At 36.8% G+C, this 21,085-nt stretch overlaps 2 protein-coding genes across 4 annotated transcripts in view; one reads left to right on the forward strand and one right to left on the reverse strand.

Annotated features, from left to right (window-relative positions):
• ntrk2b (neurotrophic tyrosine kinase, receptor, type 2b) overlaps nucleotides 1-1,869 on the reverse strand; it is a 37,422-nt gene extending 35,553 nt beyond the window's left edge. The window contains exon 1 of the mRNA XM_073840660.1: nucleotides 1,297-1,869. Within this exon, the coding sequence (XP_073696761.1) occupies nucleotides 1,297-1,490 (194 nt within the window). The 5' untranslated portion in view covers nucleotides 1,491-1,869. The remainder of the gene's footprint in view (nucleotides 1-1,296) is intronic.
• Nucleotides 1,870-3,773: 1,904 nt separating this feature from the next.
• The window catches only part of hnrpkl (heterogeneous nuclear ribonucleoprotein K, like), a 23,813-nt gene continuing 6,501 nt past the window's right edge, over nucleotides 3,774-21,085 (forward strand). The window contains exons 1-13 of one of the 3 annotated variants that reach the window (XM_073840277.1): nucleotides 3,774-3,869; nucleotides 5,555-5,665; nucleotides 7,469-7,566; nucleotides 7,652-7,708; nucleotides 8,578-8,621; nucleotides 10,412-10,484; nucleotides 12,908-13,021; nucleotides 13,148-13,276; nucleotides 13,390-13,700; nucleotides 18,996-19,049; nucleotides 19,702-19,741; nucleotides 20,760-20,775; nucleotides 20,960-21,031. In XM_073840277.1, coding sequence (XP_073696378.1) covers nucleotides 5,605-5,665; nucleotides 7,469-7,566; nucleotides 7,652-7,708; nucleotides 8,578-8,621; nucleotides 10,412-10,484; nucleotides 12,908-13,021; nucleotides 13,148-13,276; nucleotides 13,390-13,700; nucleotides 18,996-19,049; nucleotides 19,702-19,741; nucleotides 20,760-20,775; nucleotides 20,960-21,031 — 1,069 coding nt within the window. In that variant the 5' untranslated portion in view covers nucleotides 3,774-3,869; nucleotides 5,555-5,604. Of the gene's footprint in view, nucleotides 3,870-5,554; nucleotides 5,666-7,468; nucleotides 7,567-7,651; nucleotides 7,709-8,577; nucleotides 8,622-10,411; nucleotides 10,485-12,907; nucleotides 13,022-13,147; nucleotides 13,277-13,389; nucleotides 13,701-18,995; nucleotides 19,050-19,698; nucleotides 19,742-20,759; nucleotides 21,080-21,085 lie in introns of those variants that run through there. The other 2 variants (XM_073840276.1, XM_073840275.1) reach the window with 2 other exon arrangements.

Below are 21,085 nucleotides of genomic sequence, written 5' to 3' on the forward strand. Positions count from 1 at the left end.
GTTAACTGTTAACTAATGAACCTTATTGTAGTGTTACCGAGATAATATTATCTTGTCCAAAACAAAACTTGCCCTTAGAAAAACGTACAGCATTTTATTGAAATTCATATGCATTTACATCCAAAGTAGGCTACTTTAAAGAATACCATAGTAGCTACTTTCTATTTAGAGGTTCAGTAACATTATATGTAAACGTAGCCTACAACAAATAAAACGACTAAAATCAAGCCAACTGCTTTCAGTCAGCACTTGCATGCGAAAACAATGATTGGACCAAAAACTAAATATCACTCGATATCAAACAGACATTTTCAGCGAAGGCTAAAACGGACGCACCGTAATTCGACATTCATTTATCAAACCGTCACCATATGAACAAGTTAATAAAGGTGCGCGTGAAAAAGCCATGATTTCACTACAGCGCGCACATGCCTAGAGTGGGTCCGGTGAGCCGTTGTCGTGGAAACGGAGTGACATATTTGCGTAGGCGCCTATGCCTATTGCTCTGCGGACACGTTAGACTACTCCCCAACTAACCTATACACAACAATTCATGAAATAATGTACGCGTAAAACTTCATTTCATTGGCAAATATCAGCAGTTTATTAGTGTATCCATCACGGCAAGCATTTTTTCCCGAGACCAAGCAATTTGACGGTCTCTCAAGTCGGCTCGTCTGTCAGTGCTGCCTAATGCAGGCACTCGAGCAGATCAGATCATCTCTGATAAATCTCTATGAAGCGGACGCTGTATCTTCACCGATATGCATCTAATTGCGTTATGTGGTCAATTTATACATTTTAGTGTAAGACGATAGTGCCAATGTTTTTTCCCGTTCTGGTACAGAAAGTCAGCTGAGGTGAGTCAGCAGCCGCACAAAATTTTTCTCTCAGTGAGCATCTTTACAAAAAAGACCCTTTAGATGTGCTATCATGCCAACTTATTGCTTATTTACCGTGGCCCCCACCCCTTACAACCGCTCTCATCCTCTGTCTCTCTCTCTCACACACACGACACATAATGTCTGTTGCATGTCATGCTATGGTCTTGTTTGATGTCAAGAGCTCATATGCAATCGCACGCCCCGAATTATCCACAGATGCTCATAACGGTGGCTGGAACGGGCAGGTTGTAGATGCCACGGAATAGCAGCGCACTAAACTTATTTTGGCCCTCTACGAATTGAGGAATCTACCCACACGCTCCTCACGCGCACACGCTCACAAACACACGCGCATGTTTTTTCACGCATCCAGGTCTCCCGGTTTATGTCTCCACTAAAACACCCCACTTACATATCCGTGATGTTCTCCATGTCAGACTCGGGCACCAAGACAGGGAAATCCTCGATGCCTGGTTCTTGATCGATACACGAGATCCTCGAGGCATTGCAAAAGCACGACACAGGACAAGCCGAGCTGAGCCTCAGCAGCCCGAATAAAACCCCACACAAGCCTAAGCGAGCCATTCCACGAACCCCTGCGGTCATAGCAGGTCTAGCGCGGTGCGTTCGGCGTTGTGTAATGTCTTGTAGTATTTTCAGCAATTCCGAGATGAGACGCCGCTGCTGTGGGATGCGCAAAGACGTTGTGCGCGACGCGAGACTGTCATGGAGTGGCCTTATCTGGTCTCCGTAGAAAGGTGATAACGCAGCGGGGAAATGTTGGCGTGCCGATATGTTGCGCTATCCGGGCTTGCTGCTTCCAGACGCGGTGGTAAAACGTGTGGCCGCAGGCTGTGTGTGTCTACGGGCTGCGGTGGTGACGCTGACGTCTCACATCCAGCGCTGGGGAAGAAAACAAGCGAGACAGTGTGCGTGTGCGCGCGCGTGTGAAGAGGCAGCAGCGCGTACCTGCAAGCGCCTATTGATTACCGACCGCATCTCCCTCAGCCATCGCTGTAATTACATGTGGAGGGGGACGTTAAAGATGCTCTATAATTGATCACCTGTGTTGTCAGTCTTAGGGAGATTTATGTTGACAGGGATGGAGATGCTCGACATAGACTGTCAAAGATTGTTTTTACGTCGAGTCGTTTAGAAAAAGACTTGATGTTTTTTCTTTTCTTTTTCATCATCTGTTTAACAATTCAATCTGAGCTGGCTGTGTTGCTTTTCTATCGTGCTCTTTTCAACAATACCACAACTTCATGAATAGCCATTACTGGAGTGTGACGTGCTGTTTGACGCACAAGATGGGCTGCATCTAGAAAAATAATTACTAAACAAAAATGCCTGGATGTTTTTTTACTGGTTATGTCAGTCTCGCATTCCAATCGCAGTGTAGTCTATGTAAAAGGAGACGGAATCATATTAGTAATCTATTACTTTAGGGTGTTTACCGAATTATCAGCCTGTTTGACGGGTGCGAGGCGAGCGCTGTGATGGATTCGGAAAATGCGCCTTTGAATCTCAGCATTTGACAGCAATGCTTGCATTTCTACGTCCGTGTTCATCTTGTGAGAGAAGTTAGAGCCCATCTGCGATAGATTCCAAGCGTTATATAAACATTTTGATTTTATTTCTGCATGAGTACACTGAAGGGCCTTGGTTTAGGAAATCACTACAGCGCACGCCAAAGATGAAATGTGATGATGTGTTATATTTTTTCCAGGAGAGGGCGACAAAGGCAACACATTTTTATCACGGGAAATGTGAGCAGCAAACACACAAAAGATTGACCAGAAAACCAGTCACTGGTAGGCTATATTGTAGCATTTTAGGTGTCAAAATTTTCGACTACTCTTTTATGCCAAAAATATTAGGGTATTACGTAAAGATCATGTTCCGTGAAGATATTTTGTGCATTGCCTACTGTAAATATATCAAAACTTAATTTTTGATTAGTAATATGCATTGCTAAGAACTTCATTTGGACAAATTTATAGGCGATTTTCTCAGATTTTTTTGCACCCTCAGATTCCAGGTTTTCAAATAGTTGTATCTCGGCCAAATATTGTCCTATCCTAACAAATCATACATTAATGGAAAGCTTATTCATCTTTCAGATGATGTATAAACTCAGATGTGACCCTGGACTACAAAACCAGTCTTAAGTTGCACGCGTAGCCTATATTTATAGCAATAGACAAATATACATTGTATGGGTCAAAATAATCGATTTTTCTTATATGCCGAAAATCATTAAGATATTTTGCAAAACTTATTTTTTGTTTACTTTTATGCATTACTAAGAACTTAATTTGGATAACTTTTTGGACAACGATTTTCTAATTTTTTTGTTTTGTTTTTTATTTTGATTCCAGGTTTTCAAATTATATCTCGGCCAAATAAAAATAAACATACACCAATGGAAAGCTTATTTCATTTTAAAAAATGACGCTTATGACTAATTCAGGGTCACATATTCCCATTAATAAACAAGTATTTTTAAACAGGGACCGCTGTATTAGGATTAGTCCTGCATTTCTATTAGTCAGACTGAGTTTTGCATTTTTTTTTTCACAACAGAGCGCTAACCAAACTAGTTCGATGGGAAATGCACGAGAGGTTGCATAATTATCGACTGTAAATCTGTCACTACAAACGGTGATAAAATAAAGTCTCTCTTTGTATTTATGGTATATGATGCCAATGCAAGATAGAGCGCTTCTCAGTTGCTATGACGATAGCCTATAATGTAAGCGGACGCTAAGGGGCGGGACAACATTACTTAGCTGACAGCGCCATTACCCAATTAGATTCTTAGATTTTATAGTGACAGTCATTTCAACCAATAGAGCTGTGCGTTTGAATTCCGGTATAGCCAATCACGAAGCTAAAAAAATGCACGGAAACCTACAATGAAATCAAGGTAGAAGGCGCAGAAATTTCGGGGTAATGTTGGTGTGACGGAAGGGCTGCCTGCAGGTTTGTTAAACATTTTGAATCGTATTATTACAAAGGCACCTCCTTATAGAATTGTATAGTTATTTCCAGAAGTAATAAATAAGAGAAGTGTCGACCGTTAATTAGACCATTATATGCGTCGCCGTGCTGTAAATTAGCCAGCTAGCTTGCTAAGGTAAGCAATTCTCAAAATGGAGTTTCCTGATCATACGCAACAGTCACCCGATAATCATTTCCCTGCTAACCAAAGCAAAGTCTTGCACGCAGACGCAAACTGTTTATAAATAAGTACACTAAATGGACTAACCAAACCCCGTGCTGTCATTTTGCTCGCAATAAGAGTGAAGCTAGAAAACGAGCCATTTTGTGCCCATAGATCGCAAGCGTAGAAAGATGTCGTTTATATAAATTTTTCAGACAGATGTCTTTGGTTTAGTCCGCAAGGTTGATATGTGTTTCTTTTGTGAAGTTCAGAAGATGCAGCTGTGTTGTCAGTTAATGAAGGCTTGTACTGTTGTGGTAACTGTAACTGTAAGGCTAACAGGCTAAATGCTACTTGCGCACCATTTTGAAACACTGGGCCTTGACACAGCCCTAAACTAGTCCTTATAATATATAACCAGAGGAAATGTTAGATAACGTTGGGTTAGTGATTACTGACAGGTGTGTTTTTGCGGGTAAAATAAATGCAATTTGCATTTGAATGTAATTGTTGAAATACATATTTAGAATGTGTTTTTTTTCTTTTATATATATTGTGTTCTTTCTTGTATATGCTGATTTTGTTTGTATTTTCAATTTGCTTTTAAAGTAACATATTTGCATCTTATTAAACAAAATCAATCATGCTAACAAAATGTGCCATGCTATATTACCATTTAAAAAAAAAAAACATTTTCATTTAAATACCATTGTGCCTATAAAAGGTCATATTCAGTATCATAGTATGGTCCTCTACTGCTATCATTGTCCCATGGTACATGCACAGACTTGTTTGGTTCTTTAATATGATGTAAAAATGTAGGACCTGATTTTGTTTATCTGGGAATGATGGTGAAAAGTTGTCTCTGTGTCAGTTTTAGATGATGGGCTGCTGTTCTGTTCTTGGAATTATGATGCTGTAAACAAATAATAGATGAATCTTATCCTGTATAGTTTGGATGGCAGAATAAACAGACTTATCTCTTACAGTGGAGCAGGAAACACTTCCTTTATTTTGTGTTGTTGTGATGTCAAAGGGCTGTTAGTCCAATCACACTCTCCAGTATTCATTATAGCATTTACATTACGTTAATAATTTTGCATATTTTAGTAGTTCTTTGTAAATGCAATACGTGTCAGTTCTTGATTTTAACATCTTGTGTTTACGTTTTGTACAATTTTGATGTTGTGTTAGGTTGCCAGCTGAATTAAAACCAGTTGAAAATCACTGACAGGTGTTTGGAGGTGATGAGAAATGAGGCCTTGAAAGTCAATTCTGATATAGAACAAGCTATTACATTTTGATGAATATTTCTGAATTTATTTATTTCTTCTCTATTTATGAATAGCATGCACTGATAAATTGTCTACATTAAGACCAAGAAAAGTGTATAACTTTGGCATAACTTTGATTTCATGTTGACCTCAAATAGTGTAGTAAAAAGTGTAGTGTAAATAGTGTAGTTTGTGCATTGTTTTAATGCTTAAAACATTTTGTCTCTTAGAGTTATCCGTCAAGGACAGCCTATTCCAGTTTCACCGCTGGCTGAAGACAATGGAGACAGAAATTGAGCAGCAGGAAGAAGAGACCACTTTCAGTAACACTGACACAAACGGTAACGTGGAGTTCAACCATGTCTGTCCACTTTATCTGTGGTCTTGTTTTTGGTGTGTTTCCCCTGTCTAGAGGTCGACCGATATTGGATTTTACCGATACTGACCACACTAGGACCACACTAGGCGATACTGATTAATCGGCCAATAGTTTTTAGAATAAATACTGAATGGAAAATAAATAGTGCTGTACTATTTAAATAAAAAGTAGCCTACTAAACCATATTTTGTAAATGAATAAAAATATTAATATTAATTAAATATCGATCATCATTACAGTTCATAGTTCATTATTGTTAACAAAAGCAACTACATTTTCAAAAAGGATTTAACATTCTAACAAGGAACAGTACTTCTATTCTACAATCTTAATGTTACAAATAGACTTGTATAGGGATGCACCGAAGTGAAAATTCCTGGCCGAAGCTAAACAAAATTAAAAACTGGGCCGATTACCGAACATGGTTTTTCGTGTTTTTTCCACCCATGTAATTTGCCAATTTTTTTCACCATTGCATAAATTAAAGAGCAAAAATTTGCTTTCTGTAGTTTTGTATTGCTTTTTTAAATAACAATGAACATTACCTACCTACCAACAAAGCACAATTTAACTTAAAATTAATAAGTTAGTAAAATAATATTCTTTGGCCATTTTTTAAGACCCTCTTCTTGAATCAGACACGTGTTTTTTAATGTACAGATACATTTGTACAGAACAACAGTAAAATTACAATGCTAACATTTATGAATGTTGATATTTGTTTATTTTGGCAGAAACCCACAAGAAGACTCAGTACTACTTTTTGCTGACAGCAGCAGATTTATGAATGATTCTCATTACGCTGTTTCAGCGCAGATTTTCCTCGTGCTTTGGACTTTGAACCTTGGCTAACGAGCTCATGCAGAGCTGTCAGAATACATACAATTTGTACGTGTAATAGACAAAATAACATGCTGTAGTTTATTTACTAATCGTTTAAGGCAATTTTGTGATTTCAGTCATACAGTATTCAGCAACAGCCACCCTCTCTATTCTCATCGAAAACATACGATGTGATTCTAAACAGTCTCTTCTTGTCAGTGCTTGTAATGATTTTTATGCATCTTTTTCGGACAGTTTTAAATGTTTCTACACTGCTGACATGTTTGCTGCATTAGTGCGCGCATTGTCATTGTTCGGTATAATTTATTGGGCCTTTTCGCTTATTCGTTCGGCCAAATAATTTTGTTTGCTGAACAATTTCAGTGCATCCCTAGACTCAAATTGTTACCATTACATCAACAGTCAAGCTAAAGTTGGCCATATTTAAATATCTACACAATATCTATATGTATGTAATATTGAAATTACATAAATATAGAAATATTGTGTACATTCACAGTTGAACTGCTTTGAATTTTGAATTGAACTGCAATTGAATATGATTTTTACTTTCAGAACCCAAATGTTGCATTGTGTTGGCCCAAAAGCTTTAGCTTTCAGCTCAAAATATATTCCCCCCAATAATGTATTTTGTTGTTATGAGTGATTGTGTTAAATTAGAAAAATGCAAGCTAGAAGCATTTTCTTTCTTGGTTGCCTTATTCTCCACTGTATATTTATAAATGTGGATTTTAGCATGATGTTTTTATAGTAGAAAGATGGTTATTTGTTAAACTTTTCTCAAATTTCGTGAGAACTACAGTCTCTAGTGCTTGGTTATGTTTTGAATTCCATAATGGCATTTTCTCAGAACGAGCAGTTTGATAAACAGGAATGTCTTAATTGTTTTTGAGGCTCATGTGCCAGATTTGTGTTCCCTCAGGCAAGCGCCCTGCTGAGGACATGGATGAAGAACAGGCATTCAAACGCTCCCGCAACACAGATGAAATGGTAGAGCTCAGGGTGCTTCTCCAAAGCAAAGTAAATAAAGCAAATACAATGCACTTTTCTTCTCTATTTCTTTGGTATCGATGACATTTTAAACAGTGTCGTTTTATGTTTTCAGAACGCAGGGGCTGTGATTGGAAAGGGAGGAAAGAACATTAAAGCCTTGCGCACAGATGTGAGTATTGAGACCATGCTCCATACTTATTATCAACCTTTAAGCAAAGTTCTAAGGTCAAGTTTTAACAAGACTTCTGACAGCGTTTTCAAATCAAACAGTTGTTTTCATGAGCATTGCAGCTTTGTCAGCCAAAAACACGAATCAGTCGGATTTGAAATCCCACAAATCAAAAGTCATGACACCAATCCGTCCATTGCAATCCCATTAAAATCCTGCAAAGATTTTTATGCATTTGATCTTGAGGGCAGATCTTCCATTTTGTAGCTATAGGTTGGCTCATTTGGACAGACAAGCTCTCTGCAATGAGGCTATTTTGTGAGTCTTTGACATTTTGTATTAAAGGGGAAGTACTTCTCGACTTTGTTGTTGAAGGCATTCTCTTTCACTCTCCCCCATTTTGAAAACCCAATTACAGATGTCTTGACTCTTGAGCTGACCCATAGTCCTGTGTGAACCACTGTTGCTCAGTGGTTCTACATTAAAAACTGTCTTCAGATCTGTCCAGCCCTGTTTCTTGTGCATTCATTGCAAAGTCTCTTCAAAAAAGAAAAAAAGAAAATTGGACAGTAGATTAATGAGTATAGCCTTGTATTCAATTAAAAATGTATTCCTTCTCCCCCTCTTCCCTCTCCTTTACTTTTTTTGTTTTTGGCCACCTTCCTCCGTTGCCCATGTACTGGATCGACTTGCCCCTCCTGCGTTGCCCACCTTGATGTTGGCCCAACCTCCGCCCCTGAACGCCCGCCCGCCCACCTGACACCCCGGTTGGCCCCGCCCATAAACGTGCCCCTCCTTAAACGGGCACCTTACTTGACATCATGTGATTGAATGCCCTTGCCCAATGCCAACCTCCACGACCAATGCAGTACAATGCCAGTGTATCAGTCCCAGACAGCAGTGGCCCAGAGCGGTATGTCCCACCAGTTATTGCCTCACTGCCTGATTAGAAAGAGAACACATGTCTTTGATAACCTGCCTTCTGTTTCATTTTAACATTTTCACACATATAGTCCCCCTCCCCTTTTAAGAAACGTGTATTGTTCCATTGACTTTTTTTTTTTCTTAAGTTTTTTTGTATATATTTATATATGTCTTCTCTCCTTCCCCAACACCCCCATTAAGTCTTTGAATATAATTTACAAACTTTCTTTGTCGCACAGAATTGTATATAATCAGTCACTTCTCAGATGGGGAGAGACCTCACTCATATTAGTCTCTGCTGAATGAAGTGTGTGGATTAGGGGTGGGTGGTATGACCAAAATGTTATTTTGGTGCGAATTAAAAAAAAAAATAGAACCATGCTGTAGTACTTTTCATTCTTAAATGAGTTACAAATTCACTTTTTATGAAACCAAAATGTCAAATTATTCATAAAGTCTAAAAGCAAAACCAGGTTTAACCCTTGTAAAATGAAAGACTCCAAACAATATTTTAAAACCAGTTATATGCATTTATACGTGCACCTGTGCCCATATATCAACTAAATTCAATATTAATGCGAGAATTTGCATCATTCCTCAATAACCACAAACAACTAAACAACTGGATTTCAAAGTGATGCACCTACATTTCAGCAACCTAAAATATACTGCATGAATATACGCAATGTGCTCAAGCTACAACAGGTGGCCAGTGTTTAGCATGACCAGAAATAATAGCGATATGTAAAATTTTGGTTTAATCTATCTATTGAGAACACCCTGAACAGCAAAAGAGTTCAGTTACCCAGTTTAATTTAAGCATATGTTTCGGTATAAAATTCATTTTGGTTATTTTGCTTGTTTTAATGTGGTCTTTTTCACATTAAAACAAGTAAATATATAAAACACAAAACAGCAAAGTGTCTACCAGTTATCACATCCTATGCATCATACTGCCCAGTCCTAGTTTGGATGATTATTTTCATTTGTTGATGATACTGACAATGAATTGTGGAGAAGCCCATCTCTTTTCGCTCTGTCCTTGTTGCCCCTTCAACCCCTGAGCCCTCCCCCCCACTGTTCCCAACATCACTGTCCATGATTCTGAGCTTGCGCTGTGGCGCGGCCCTCTCTGTCACTCATCACTGTTGTCTTTGATTTTTCTCTGGTGCTGCATTTCCTTCCCCTTGTTTTTTTTTTCTTTCTCTCTTAGCCCACATACGTTCAGGCTCTTTATCTGCAAAAAAAATCTGTCATTCTTCCCTTTCCCTCCCCTTCGCCTCGTTCTTTTGCTTTTTCTGTTAGTTTTTGGTTTGGTTTCTCTCGTCGTTGAGAGAATGTGACGTGCTGATGGCACCATAAATTGATTTGCAAGAGACTTTTGATTTTTTTTTTTCCTTTTCTTTCTTTCTCCCCCAAATGTTCTGGTGGTGGGATAGTGGTAAGCAGGCCTGTCTTGCTCTCTCTCATTTTCTCTCTTGGCTCGTGTAGCCGTACAGTGCCTGTTCAGTCTCAGCCCTCCCACTGTCGCCCATCTCTTCAAGGCCTGTATTAATTGAATGTGTGAGAACTGAGTGCATGTCAATTGCCCGTATCTCAGTCCAGTGTTGGAAGACTTAAAACATGTGTTCAGCAGTTTTTAATTTACTTTCTTTTGGTTCCAAGTCTTTATTTCCCCCTTCTTCATTGCTTTGTGCTATGCAGCAGGGCTCAGGATCTAAAGTTCTGTATCCGTTTGTTTTGCTTTTGTCTTTCATTTGGCTTGATGTGCTGCTACAGTATCCTGAGTGTGAGTGCAGATATAGAGACCATTGGTGAGATTCTGCTGAAGATCATCCCTACCTTGGAGGAGGTGAGCATACAAACCCAGTACTGAAGGCCTTAAAGACACCATTAAATCTGCAATATTGTTTTGCATACATATCATTCAGACCCTTGACCTAAGACCTTGTCTTAAGTAGCACAGGTATATTTGTAGCCAAAAATGCATTGCATGGGTCAAAATTATCGATTTTTCTTTTATGCCAAAAATCATTAGGATATTAGGTAAAGATCATGTTACATGAAAATATTTTGTAAGTTTCCTACCGTAGATATATCAATTTCATTTTTGATTAGCAATATGCATTGCTAAGAAATTTGTTTAAACAACTTTAAATGTGATTTTCTCAGTATTTAGATTTTTTGGAACCCTCAGATTCTAGATATTTTCAAATAGTTGTATCTCAGCCAAATATGTTCTAATCCTAACAAATCATACATCAATGGAATGCATGCTGTTAGGGCTGGGCGATAATTCGATAACGACAATCATCACGATATAGTTTTTTTTTTTTTTTTTTCTCGATAAAACGATAATGACAGTTCGATAAGCGCTCGATAATGTTTACGCACTGTGCGTAACGCTGCGCAGGCATTTTGCTGCCTGCACTTCCGGATGCCGCACGCAGTATTTCATTTACAGCCAACAGGGCTCTACAGTGCGACCATTTCACTCGCATTTACGACTAAAAATTAGTATGTGCGACTGTAAAAAAAATATTTAGGAGCACCATGTGAGACTGACCCGATCAGCATGTTTGTGTTTGCACTCAGCAGAGCTTCAAAGGTTTCTACGTGTTTTTGCAATGCTAAGTAATGTATCACAGACATATCTCACGAATCCTTTCATAAATAAAGTGTAGAGAGAGTGTAAATAAGAGACTGATTGTGCAGTAAAGAGAGCGTCGTTGTTTATAATAGAGCTTTGTGATGAGTGACGGCTTTTAATAATTTTTAAGGGAGTTTGTAAATGAGATATTGATCTAACACAACTAAAATAAACAAGAAGTTATTATTAAGTGACTTACATTGTCTGACTATAACACTATGCCTGATTTTGCTCTATTTCGTCGTCGAAAGTAATCTGAAACAAGTCACAACTGCGCGCATCTCCTTTCAAACACAGCGATGTTTCGTTTATGAATGAAACGTGCGTTTTTAAACGAATCTAGTAAAATTATTCAATTTCCCATTCATAACGATAGTCACTCGCTTTATTCTCGAATGAACCATCCGTTCGAAAAAATCAAAAGAATGATATGATTCAGTTATTAAATCAGTGTCTTGCCGCCACCTGCTGGCAGATCTGTTAAGTTATTTAAATTTTTAATATTTCTGTATTCAAAAATTTTTATTTAAAACATTAATCTCAACATGAATTTATGATTTTGATTGCACTCATGTCACTTATAAAAAGGTAAAAACAAAGGTAAAAAACAAAATTCCCCTGTAAATCACTTTGAAGAATCAAATATCACCTCGTAATAGGAAGGCTAAGTTTTTATCAGAGTTTTGATTGTTTAGAATTGGCTCCTAAAATTTTGACTGTGCTCCTAATTTTTTTTTAAGTTAGGAGCACAAGTGCTCCTAGCAAGAAAAGTAAGCGTAGAGCCCTGAGCCATATATTTTTTATTATTTATATTGTCAGACAGCCAAAGCATTTTACAAAATGTGTTAAATCAGCTGCACCAAGGGATTGGCATACTGAAAAGATTTGTCTATTCTTATTTTTGTTGAATTATAAATATACTTAATCACTTTAACTCTGCTTTTACAGTCAGAGCCATGTTAAGTGTTGTATCATATTACAGTTCTTATTTTTTTTTTATAAAAACGTTTTATATATTCTATTAATATTAATAATATTGTATTCTATTGATGTTGATTTTACTAGTAATATTCTAATCTGTATTCTACCTCAATTGATCATTGTTTCGAAAGTATTTGTCATGTTCTGACAATAGACCATAAATAATAATTAACTGTCTGGTTTTTCTTTCATTCAGGAGTAAAAATCTGCCTTTAAAATTGATAGATATAAAGATTTGACATTTATCGTGCTAATTATCGATATCGACTGATATGAAAAAAATTATCGTGATAATTTTTTTTGCCATATCGCCCAGCCCTACATGCTGTATAAATCTCAATTTCTATTACATATTTGGTATTTCTGAGGAAATCTGTATGCTAGTATATTCTGAAAGTTGATAAATTGTTTCAAATGCATGATTTGAAGATTTTCAGTCTTTAACAACTTAAGGTTTTTTTGATGTAATGTTTTATTCCAAATATTGTAAATATTTTCTGTACATGTTATTTCAAGCTTATTAGATTAATTACTTAAAGCTTTGTTCGGTATTTTTATGCATTTTCTTGAAAATGTGGATGTGACAAAATGTCTATTGGTTTGCGTGTGTCCTTAAATGTTCCTTTCCTCTGTATGTTTGGCAGTATCAGCACTACAGTGGGACTGACTTTGACTGTGAGCTGCGTCTGCTGATTCATCAGAGTCTGGCCGGAGGCATTATTGGAGTCAAAGGTGCCAAGATCAAGGAACTGCGGGAGGTAAGCACAGTACTAAAAATACCACATATTGTAAAATGATAGTTAACTAGTTAGCCTAACATTTAAATCAGCTTCACCAAAAAAAGTATTTCCCTGACGATGAGAAATGGTTTATTCATTTTTAAGAATACCCAGACTACGATCAAGCTCTTCCAGGAATGTTGCCCTCACTCCACTGACCGCGTAGTCCTAGTCGGGGGAAAACCTGAGCGTGTGGTTGAGTGCATCAAAGTCATTCTAGAGCTGATTTCAGAGGTGAGATGATAACATACTGATGTACAGTTTCTACTCATTAGACATTGTAGCAACATCCAATGTTTCTTCTTGGTTTGTAAATTAAGCTTATGCATGTCCTGCATTATCTGTAGGCTCCCATTAAAGGTCGAGCCCAGCCCTATGATCCAAACTTCTATGATGAGACCTATGACTATGGCGGCTTCACTATGATGTATGAAGAAAGAGGGCGACGGCCTATGGGTGGGTTTCCAATGCGAGGTCGAGGAGGATTTGATCGCATGCCTCCTGGCCGTGGAGGTCGTCCCATGCCTCCATCCAGGCGGGATTATGATGATATGAGCCCTCGTCGTGGACCACCTCCACCCCCACCAGGGAGAGGAGGACGTGGGGGCAGTAGGGCCCGAAATCTGCCTCTGCCTCCACCACCACCACCTAGAGGAGGGTAAGAGAATGTAGCTGATTGCAGTGATTTCCTCAACCTACAGTAATTTTTTTCAGTAAGATTGTTAATAATAATAAAACATTAAGTTAGTAATACAATATTTTTTTCAAATTAATTTTTTTAGTGGTGTCAAATTAGCACGTTATCGCAGGCAATTTTATTTTTCAATTTAACACGTTAAAAATATTTAACGCAGGCCATGCTGGCCACCAAACTCAAACGCGCTGTATTAGGCTTTATTAAACCACTGTATCATATTCAAACCCAAAGGAAATGAGGAGTATGCAGTGTTGTAGTTTTTGCGTCAGTTAAGTCATGAAGTCACGATTAAAGCTGCTTTAAAACTGTGCATGTAAGTATTTATTAGTTATGAGTCACATTTAAAGCAGTGTCAGATCCGCATCAAGTTTAGCAGCTGCAGCTCTTAAAGAAGCTAAATTTTGTTAATCAAAGAACAAAATTTAAAAAGGAAATCAATAACTTCTGTAGTTTTAAGCTTTATCTTTATTTAATTTAAAAATTTAGTGCTTGATAATTTTATTAAATGTGCTATATTTTCTTGCTGAAGGGCACTATAGCTCTATGACATTTATTATAATGGGTTTATGTGAAGATTGTTTTAAGTTGACTTAAATTGGAAGTTATTTTTAAGGTCTAATAAATGTTAACTTTATAGCTCTCAATTATACTGTAATGTTAAATGGCTATAGTAGAAAAAATCAGTTGGTACACTATATTGCCAAAAGTATTAGGACACCCCCCTTCTAATGAAAATATTTGACTACTTTAGTCATTTCCATGAGCACAAATCTTAATGTTTAAGCATGTAATGATATTCTAGGAAATATGTGTGCTTCTAATTTTATAGCAACAGTTTCGACAGGACCAATTATGTTCTAACATGACAATGCCTCTGTGTATATAGCAAGGTTCATAGAGAAATGATTGCTTCTGTCAGTGTGGAAGAACTTGACTGGTCTGCATAAAGCCAAGTCCTAATCCCAGCTGAACACCTCTGGTGTGACTTTAAATGCAGACCTTGAGCCAAAAACTCATCACTGAACACCAATGACTTGTACATACACTATGGACAAAAGTATTGGGGCACCACCTTCTTTAGAACAGAAAAAGGCACTTCCAAAATTGTGGCAACAAATATGGAAGCATAAATCATGTATTTAAAAATTGCTTTTCCATCTCTGTTGCTCCATTTTTGGAAATATCTAAAATGACTGTACCCATATACACAAGTCATTGGTGTTTGGTGATGAGTTTTTGGCTCAAGGTCTGCATTTAAAGTCACACCAGAGGTGTTCAGCTGGGATTAGCACTTGGCTTTATGCAGACCAGTCAAGTTTTTCCACACTGACTGAATCAATCATTTCTCTATGAACCTTGCCACAGAGGCATTGTCATGTTAGAATAGAAAAGGGTTGTGTCCAAACTGTTGCTATAAAATTAGACGAATTCCATAGAATATCATTATTTGCTTAAACATTAAGATTTGTACTCATGGTAATTACTAAAGTAGTTAAACCTGTACATTAGAAGGGGGTGTCCCAATACTTTTGGCAATATAGTGTATCAGTAATATTTGCCTTCAGTCATAAATGCTTTCTTTATATTGTTTCTACATTTAATTTTAAAATTGACTGCAATATAAAAAGTATAATTAAAAACTTTAATGTTAGGTGGGATTATTCGTAATTAATCACGAAAAATTGTAGAAAAATTATTTCCAATTAGTGATTTGTATTTTTTATCGATTGACAGCACAAGTATTTTTATTTTTATTTTGTTAATAAGCATTGAAGTCAGGTAACTTTTATTATCTTTTTTGTCTCAGCTGTTTGTTTTAATTTATTGCCATTGTTATTTATTATTAATTTATTAATTTTAATTAGGACTGTCAAAAATGACACGCTAACGTCGTTAATTATTTTGTTGTTGTTAATTACGTCAATTTTTTTAACGCATTTCACGCATGCGCAGTGTGACGAATTATTTGTCAGGTTGGGGAGCTAGAGGCGAGATAGAGTAAGGTGAGCCTATGGACGGATTCAAATATAAAAAGAATGATGATGGTACAGTTAACAAGTACAAGCATGGGAGACAGCCCCTCTGCAGCTGGAGTGGTTAGCCAAGCTTAGGCCCGGTTCTAGTGGGGTAGACGGTGATATATACCCTCAAACGAAAGCAAAGCAATTGAAGATCTGGCAAACAATCCAGCGTGTTTTTGCAGCGTTGAGAAGTGTTGATTTCGAACAATTAGAAACAGTTTGTCAGAATTCACTCACCGCTGAAAGCGCCAGATCGGTTTTTATTGCCGTTTTGCGCGCTCGTGAATCATCTCATGACTAAGTGCAGACGCGATGTAAATAAAAGATTCATTGTGTAGTTTAGAAAGCTTTATTGATTATAACAGAACTTTGTGAGATCTCTATGAACTAAGATTTGTGACGCTTTTATTGATAATAAATGGAGCGAGCTTTGCACTTTCCATGCCATAATCCATTCAGAATTTGTATGAAACGTTCTTATGTTTTGGGAATTACATCTGCATAGTTATGCTGGGTTCATTCTCGAAAGAGCGGTGACTGACACAGTATTATCAAAGCAAATGACGGAAAAAAAATCCCCCTTAGTTCAATTTTGTATGCAATGGCAAAGTGTATATATTTAGTTTCGCTTTTTAGGTAGTTTATTTTGGAAAAAAGTTTGGAGCATTTTTTGTTCGTTGAATATAAGTTTTTTTTTTTTTTTTGTTTTTTTTTTTTTTAACGAACAACGCCCAGCGGAAAACTGATCATAGTCTGTTTGATCAGTTTGCCTTCTCAAATCATCACGACTTGCCTAAAATAAAATCTATAGATATAAAACAGTTCAATAGTTTAAACGTTAAAGACAAATGTGCGCGATTAGGCGCATAGTTTGTGCGGAGAGTGGAAGATAAAGCCGCTTTGCAGGTCATCGAGGCACCAGCGCAATCACTTGCATTTTTTTCAGTGGAAGTAATTTAAAATTATCCGTCATTTTTGCTCACAAAGGAAAGAGTAATACATCAAAAAACGTTGCAGTGTTTTTATAAAATGAAGAAAACAAAAATGATGCGCTTTCTGTCGTCTCGTTCTTGAACAGGAGTGCTTAACCCTCAAAGACCGAGACAGCCGCCGGCGGCTAAAAATAACTATTGGTCTTAAATGTTTAATAACTTTTGAACCGCTAATCCAATTTGAATGCTTTAAAAAGTCTCGTAAAGTACAGAGTCTGCTCTTTTCAGTGCATTTGTCTCATTTGGATATTCAGAGGCTCCGTAGTAAGCGTGATTACATCATCACATTTCCTCAGCACTGATTCGTCAGATGAAATCAACACGTTTTGGTCCTCTGAGCCAAACAGGAACGATTGTTGATGCTTAGTCCCACCCCTGTGCCCCGATTGGTTCAAACTGTCATCTATTCAACCAATAAACATAGGTTTTGGTCTTTTGAACCACCGATTAGTATGTTTCTTTGCAGATCTGAACAGACGCAAAGTGAAAGCAAAGTGCGTCTTGCGTGCATGAAAACAAACGCAAAATAACACATTTGCATGACAGCATTCTTTGAAAATGTACAGAAATACTCACGACAGAGCCCTTTGACATAAAACAAACCAAAAACAAGGATGAAACAACAGTAGATATCGGATAAAGCACTGGAATGTGGGTTTTCGGTCACTAGGCGATGTCCCGGTAAAATAGATTCCGACGCAGACTACAGCCAGCAGATCCATCTATTTGGTTGTTATATTATGTAACTAATTATTATATAGTTTTTAAAGATTATTTGTACTATTTTTTCGGTTGCACTCTGTATATTTCTCTCTCATTTTGTGTGTAGTTTGTGAATAATTTGGATTGTTTATTTATTTTTTTGTTGCACAAGACAGTTTGTGCATTTTTTCTTGTGCTACTTTCTACACTATTTGTGTTTATTGTTCATCTTTTGGATTAAGAATATATTTATTAAATAGTAAATTATTTTTTACTGTGTTTTGCTATTATTTAACACTGTTTCTGCAATGACTTTACTCCTGAAACGTTTTTGGACAGATCTATATTGTCAATAAACGAAATGGGCCTGTTTTTCACTGAAAAGCACCTAAATAATATTGTAATAATTGGCTATAACTTGCTTGGGGAATGTTATATATAGACAAAATTTTATTTGGAAGTGTAAAACACCTAAATACAAATTTTTAAAGAAAAAGATCTAAACTTCAGGAGTTTTTGTTTGAGTACACAGTAAAAAAACACCCAATTGTTGGTAGCGTTTATTCCTAAAATTCTGGAAATTCACTAATTTTTAGAGAAAACAAAAGGAAATTTGTAATTTTAAATTAGCTAGACATAAAGTTCAAGTTCTTATGTTTATAATGATATATGACAATTGATGCTGACTGCTAGAATAGGTCTGAAAAAACAAAGAAATATACAGGTGCCTCAGGTGCCCCAAAAATGTTCTAGGTCTTTAAGGGTTAACAAAAATAAAGCGAAATGCAGATATGATAAACATATCTATAGAAAGCTTTAAATTATTACTTAACGAAATAAAACAAATCGAAAACAAAAACTTGTTTATTGTGTAATCCGTAAAGATAAATTTCTCTCTCAAGGCGCGTCCAAAAAGGAGATGCAAGTCAGGATCTTTGCGACATTGACTCAGAATACACTTTATTAATAAATAATTCAGATACGTCCTTACTCTTTCCCCGACACATTCAATATTTATTTTTGCCGGTGCTTTGTGGCAAGTTTCAGCCTACTGCGTGTGATTGAATGTGGATCTCTTCCAGCTGCGCCATCCGAGCCGCTCTCGAAAGTAAAAGCGAAAGTCTTGTGTTGTTTCCACCAGCGCGGCATTTTTTTTCTTCACCATAATTGATGGATGTCTAAAATATAAAAAATAAGGAGTAGCCTAAAACAGGCCAGATGCTGGCCCTGACATAATATGAAAATTATGTATCTGCGTCCTGTTATTTATTTTTTGGTATGCATTTCAGAAAAAAAAAAATGGTTAGGATTCAGGTGTAGTTGCAAATAGTGATTAATCCTGATTAATCCACTGAAAATTCTGATTAATCTGATTAAAAATTTTAATCATTTGACAGCCCTAATTTTAATGTATTGCCATATTATTACATGATGTAAATGAGGGAACCAATGCAGTTCTTAAGAGTTCTCTGGCCACTCTGTCATATCTTGTAAATTATGAATCATATCAGCGTACTGATTACATGACTTTTTGTTTCCAGAGGTGATCGGTTTTCCCACCAGAGCTATCACAGCAATATGGATGACAGACCAAAGTAAGTAATCAGAAAAGCTGTAGATTTATCTGACCTACACCCTAGTCTCACTAAGAAACAAAAATGAGTAGCAAAATGCAAAACTTTGCAAAAATGTGAAATGAATATGAATTAACCTAAACAGAAACATTTATTGGCACATTTGCAAACCAAGCGAAAGAAGAAAGCAAATGAATTTGACAAGCAACAGGTCTCAAGATGTCTTCATGTGTGTCCTAAAAGCTTTTACATTTATTGGTCAAATAGAAAACCAAATTGACAATACATGTGTGTACGTTTTTCTGAAAAAATACATTTTCAATTTAAAGTCTCGTTCACAGTAAAATGAAAGAATAGGTATAATTACACCTTTATTTGTCTACCACAATAGTGTAATGCCCCATTTGTGGCCCTAATCAGCAAATATTGATATGTAATTAATAATGGTTAAATACTCAGCATAATAAATGTTTTGTAGTCAATTCAATTCAAATTTGCATTCAAACGTCAACTGTTTAAATGTAAATATTTATTCCTTTTATCGTATTTCTGTGTGTTATTTCTGGTTTGCCTCTTGGTAGTTTTTTTTTGGGTGTTGGGTTATTTCAGAGCTTTCAGAAGCATTCCCACTACGAGCATATAAAATTAAGCATGTCTCTCTTCCTGTAAGCAGTGACCGAAGGGGGCGACCTGGAGACCGCTACGAAAGCATGGTGAGCGTAAATCAACATCTGAATGTGAATTTGTATTTTAGCAGAATATATTGAGATTCATCACTTGATGGTCATCTATCATTGTGAGGGGAAAGATTTTTTTTTTTTCATTAATGGGCAAAAAGTGGAATGGCTTGTTCTTTCTCTCTGAAGTGACAGTGTAATAGATGCATATGTGGAGCTCTTATGCCTAGTGCACTGGTTTGGCCTGCTGTTGCTTGGCAACAGATTTTTGAATCACTTGTTGCCTTGGTTACCAAGGAGCAGTTAAATACGTAGGTGAAAGCCATCACACTCGCCAATGAACTTTGGGCAACGCTGCTCTGAGTGAGTTGAGCGTTCTAGAAGATGTTTAGACTATCTAAAATTACTCTAAAATCTGAATAGAAGCCACTGTAGAATAGACCAGTGTGCTTAGCTGAGCCACTGCAACAGTAGCTCAATCTCATAAAAACACATCCGTCCCGTATTTCTTAGAAAATTTAAATAATAAAGCCAGTTTTAGAACTACGATTTTTGAATTCTTGCAAATTCATGTCAACAAATTCATTTTCCTTTCCTGATTCCTGATACCATAATGCTTGTTCTTTGCATTTTCAATTGTCAGTGGGCTCACTACTGTAATACAATAATTTGTGAGTGTAATTTAAATATTGTGATTTTTTTTTTTAATTGGGGAAAATGTCACAATGCAAAAACATAATAATAAATAAATAAAATCAGTGCATTTTGTTATATTTCTGTTGCCACCGTTTTTAAAAATCAGTTAGCTCATTGAACCCAGGGTAGGCATTACAATGATTTTACAGTAGTTCAGAAGTGTTATGTGTGTGGTGAAGCAGTGACCTAAAACCCTTTTAACCATGGTAAAAATCACTGTATTGCATGGCCTCGAGTGGTTTATTGCTTTCATTTTAAATAGACGTGTCAGTTTGGGAGCTTAAAGAATCAGCAATCCATGTAAAATGTGCTCTCTGAATTGACTCTGTTTTTTTTTTTCCCCCATCGTTGTACACAGAGTGGAGGTGGATATGGTGAGTGTTCTTCAGCTGCACACACATGCATTCTAGCTCAAGGTTACCTCCAGTCAAACGGAGCACTGCACTCCTTAATAGTGTAGCGTTTCCTGCTTTTCTCTCTCTTTATCCTCTACTGTCGTAGCTCTGATATCTTGATCACTTTTTCCATCTTCTTTTTCTTTTCTTGTTTCATCTGAAGACAATAATTCTTCTTGGGAGCCCTTCCAATCTGGTGAGTGTATCAGATATTGTGATCTTGGATTTTATATATATTAATTATGTTTGTATAAGAGTGTGAATGAGAGGCCTACATATAGGCATTGGC

Source organism: Garra rufa, chromosome 5, assembly GCF_049309525.1.
Source record: "Garra rufa chromosome 5, GarRuf1.0, whole genome shotgun sequence".
In the NCBI taxonomy this organism is placed as follows: Eukaryota; Metazoa; Chordata; class Actinopteri; order Cypriniformes; family Cyprinidae; genus Garra; species Garra rufa.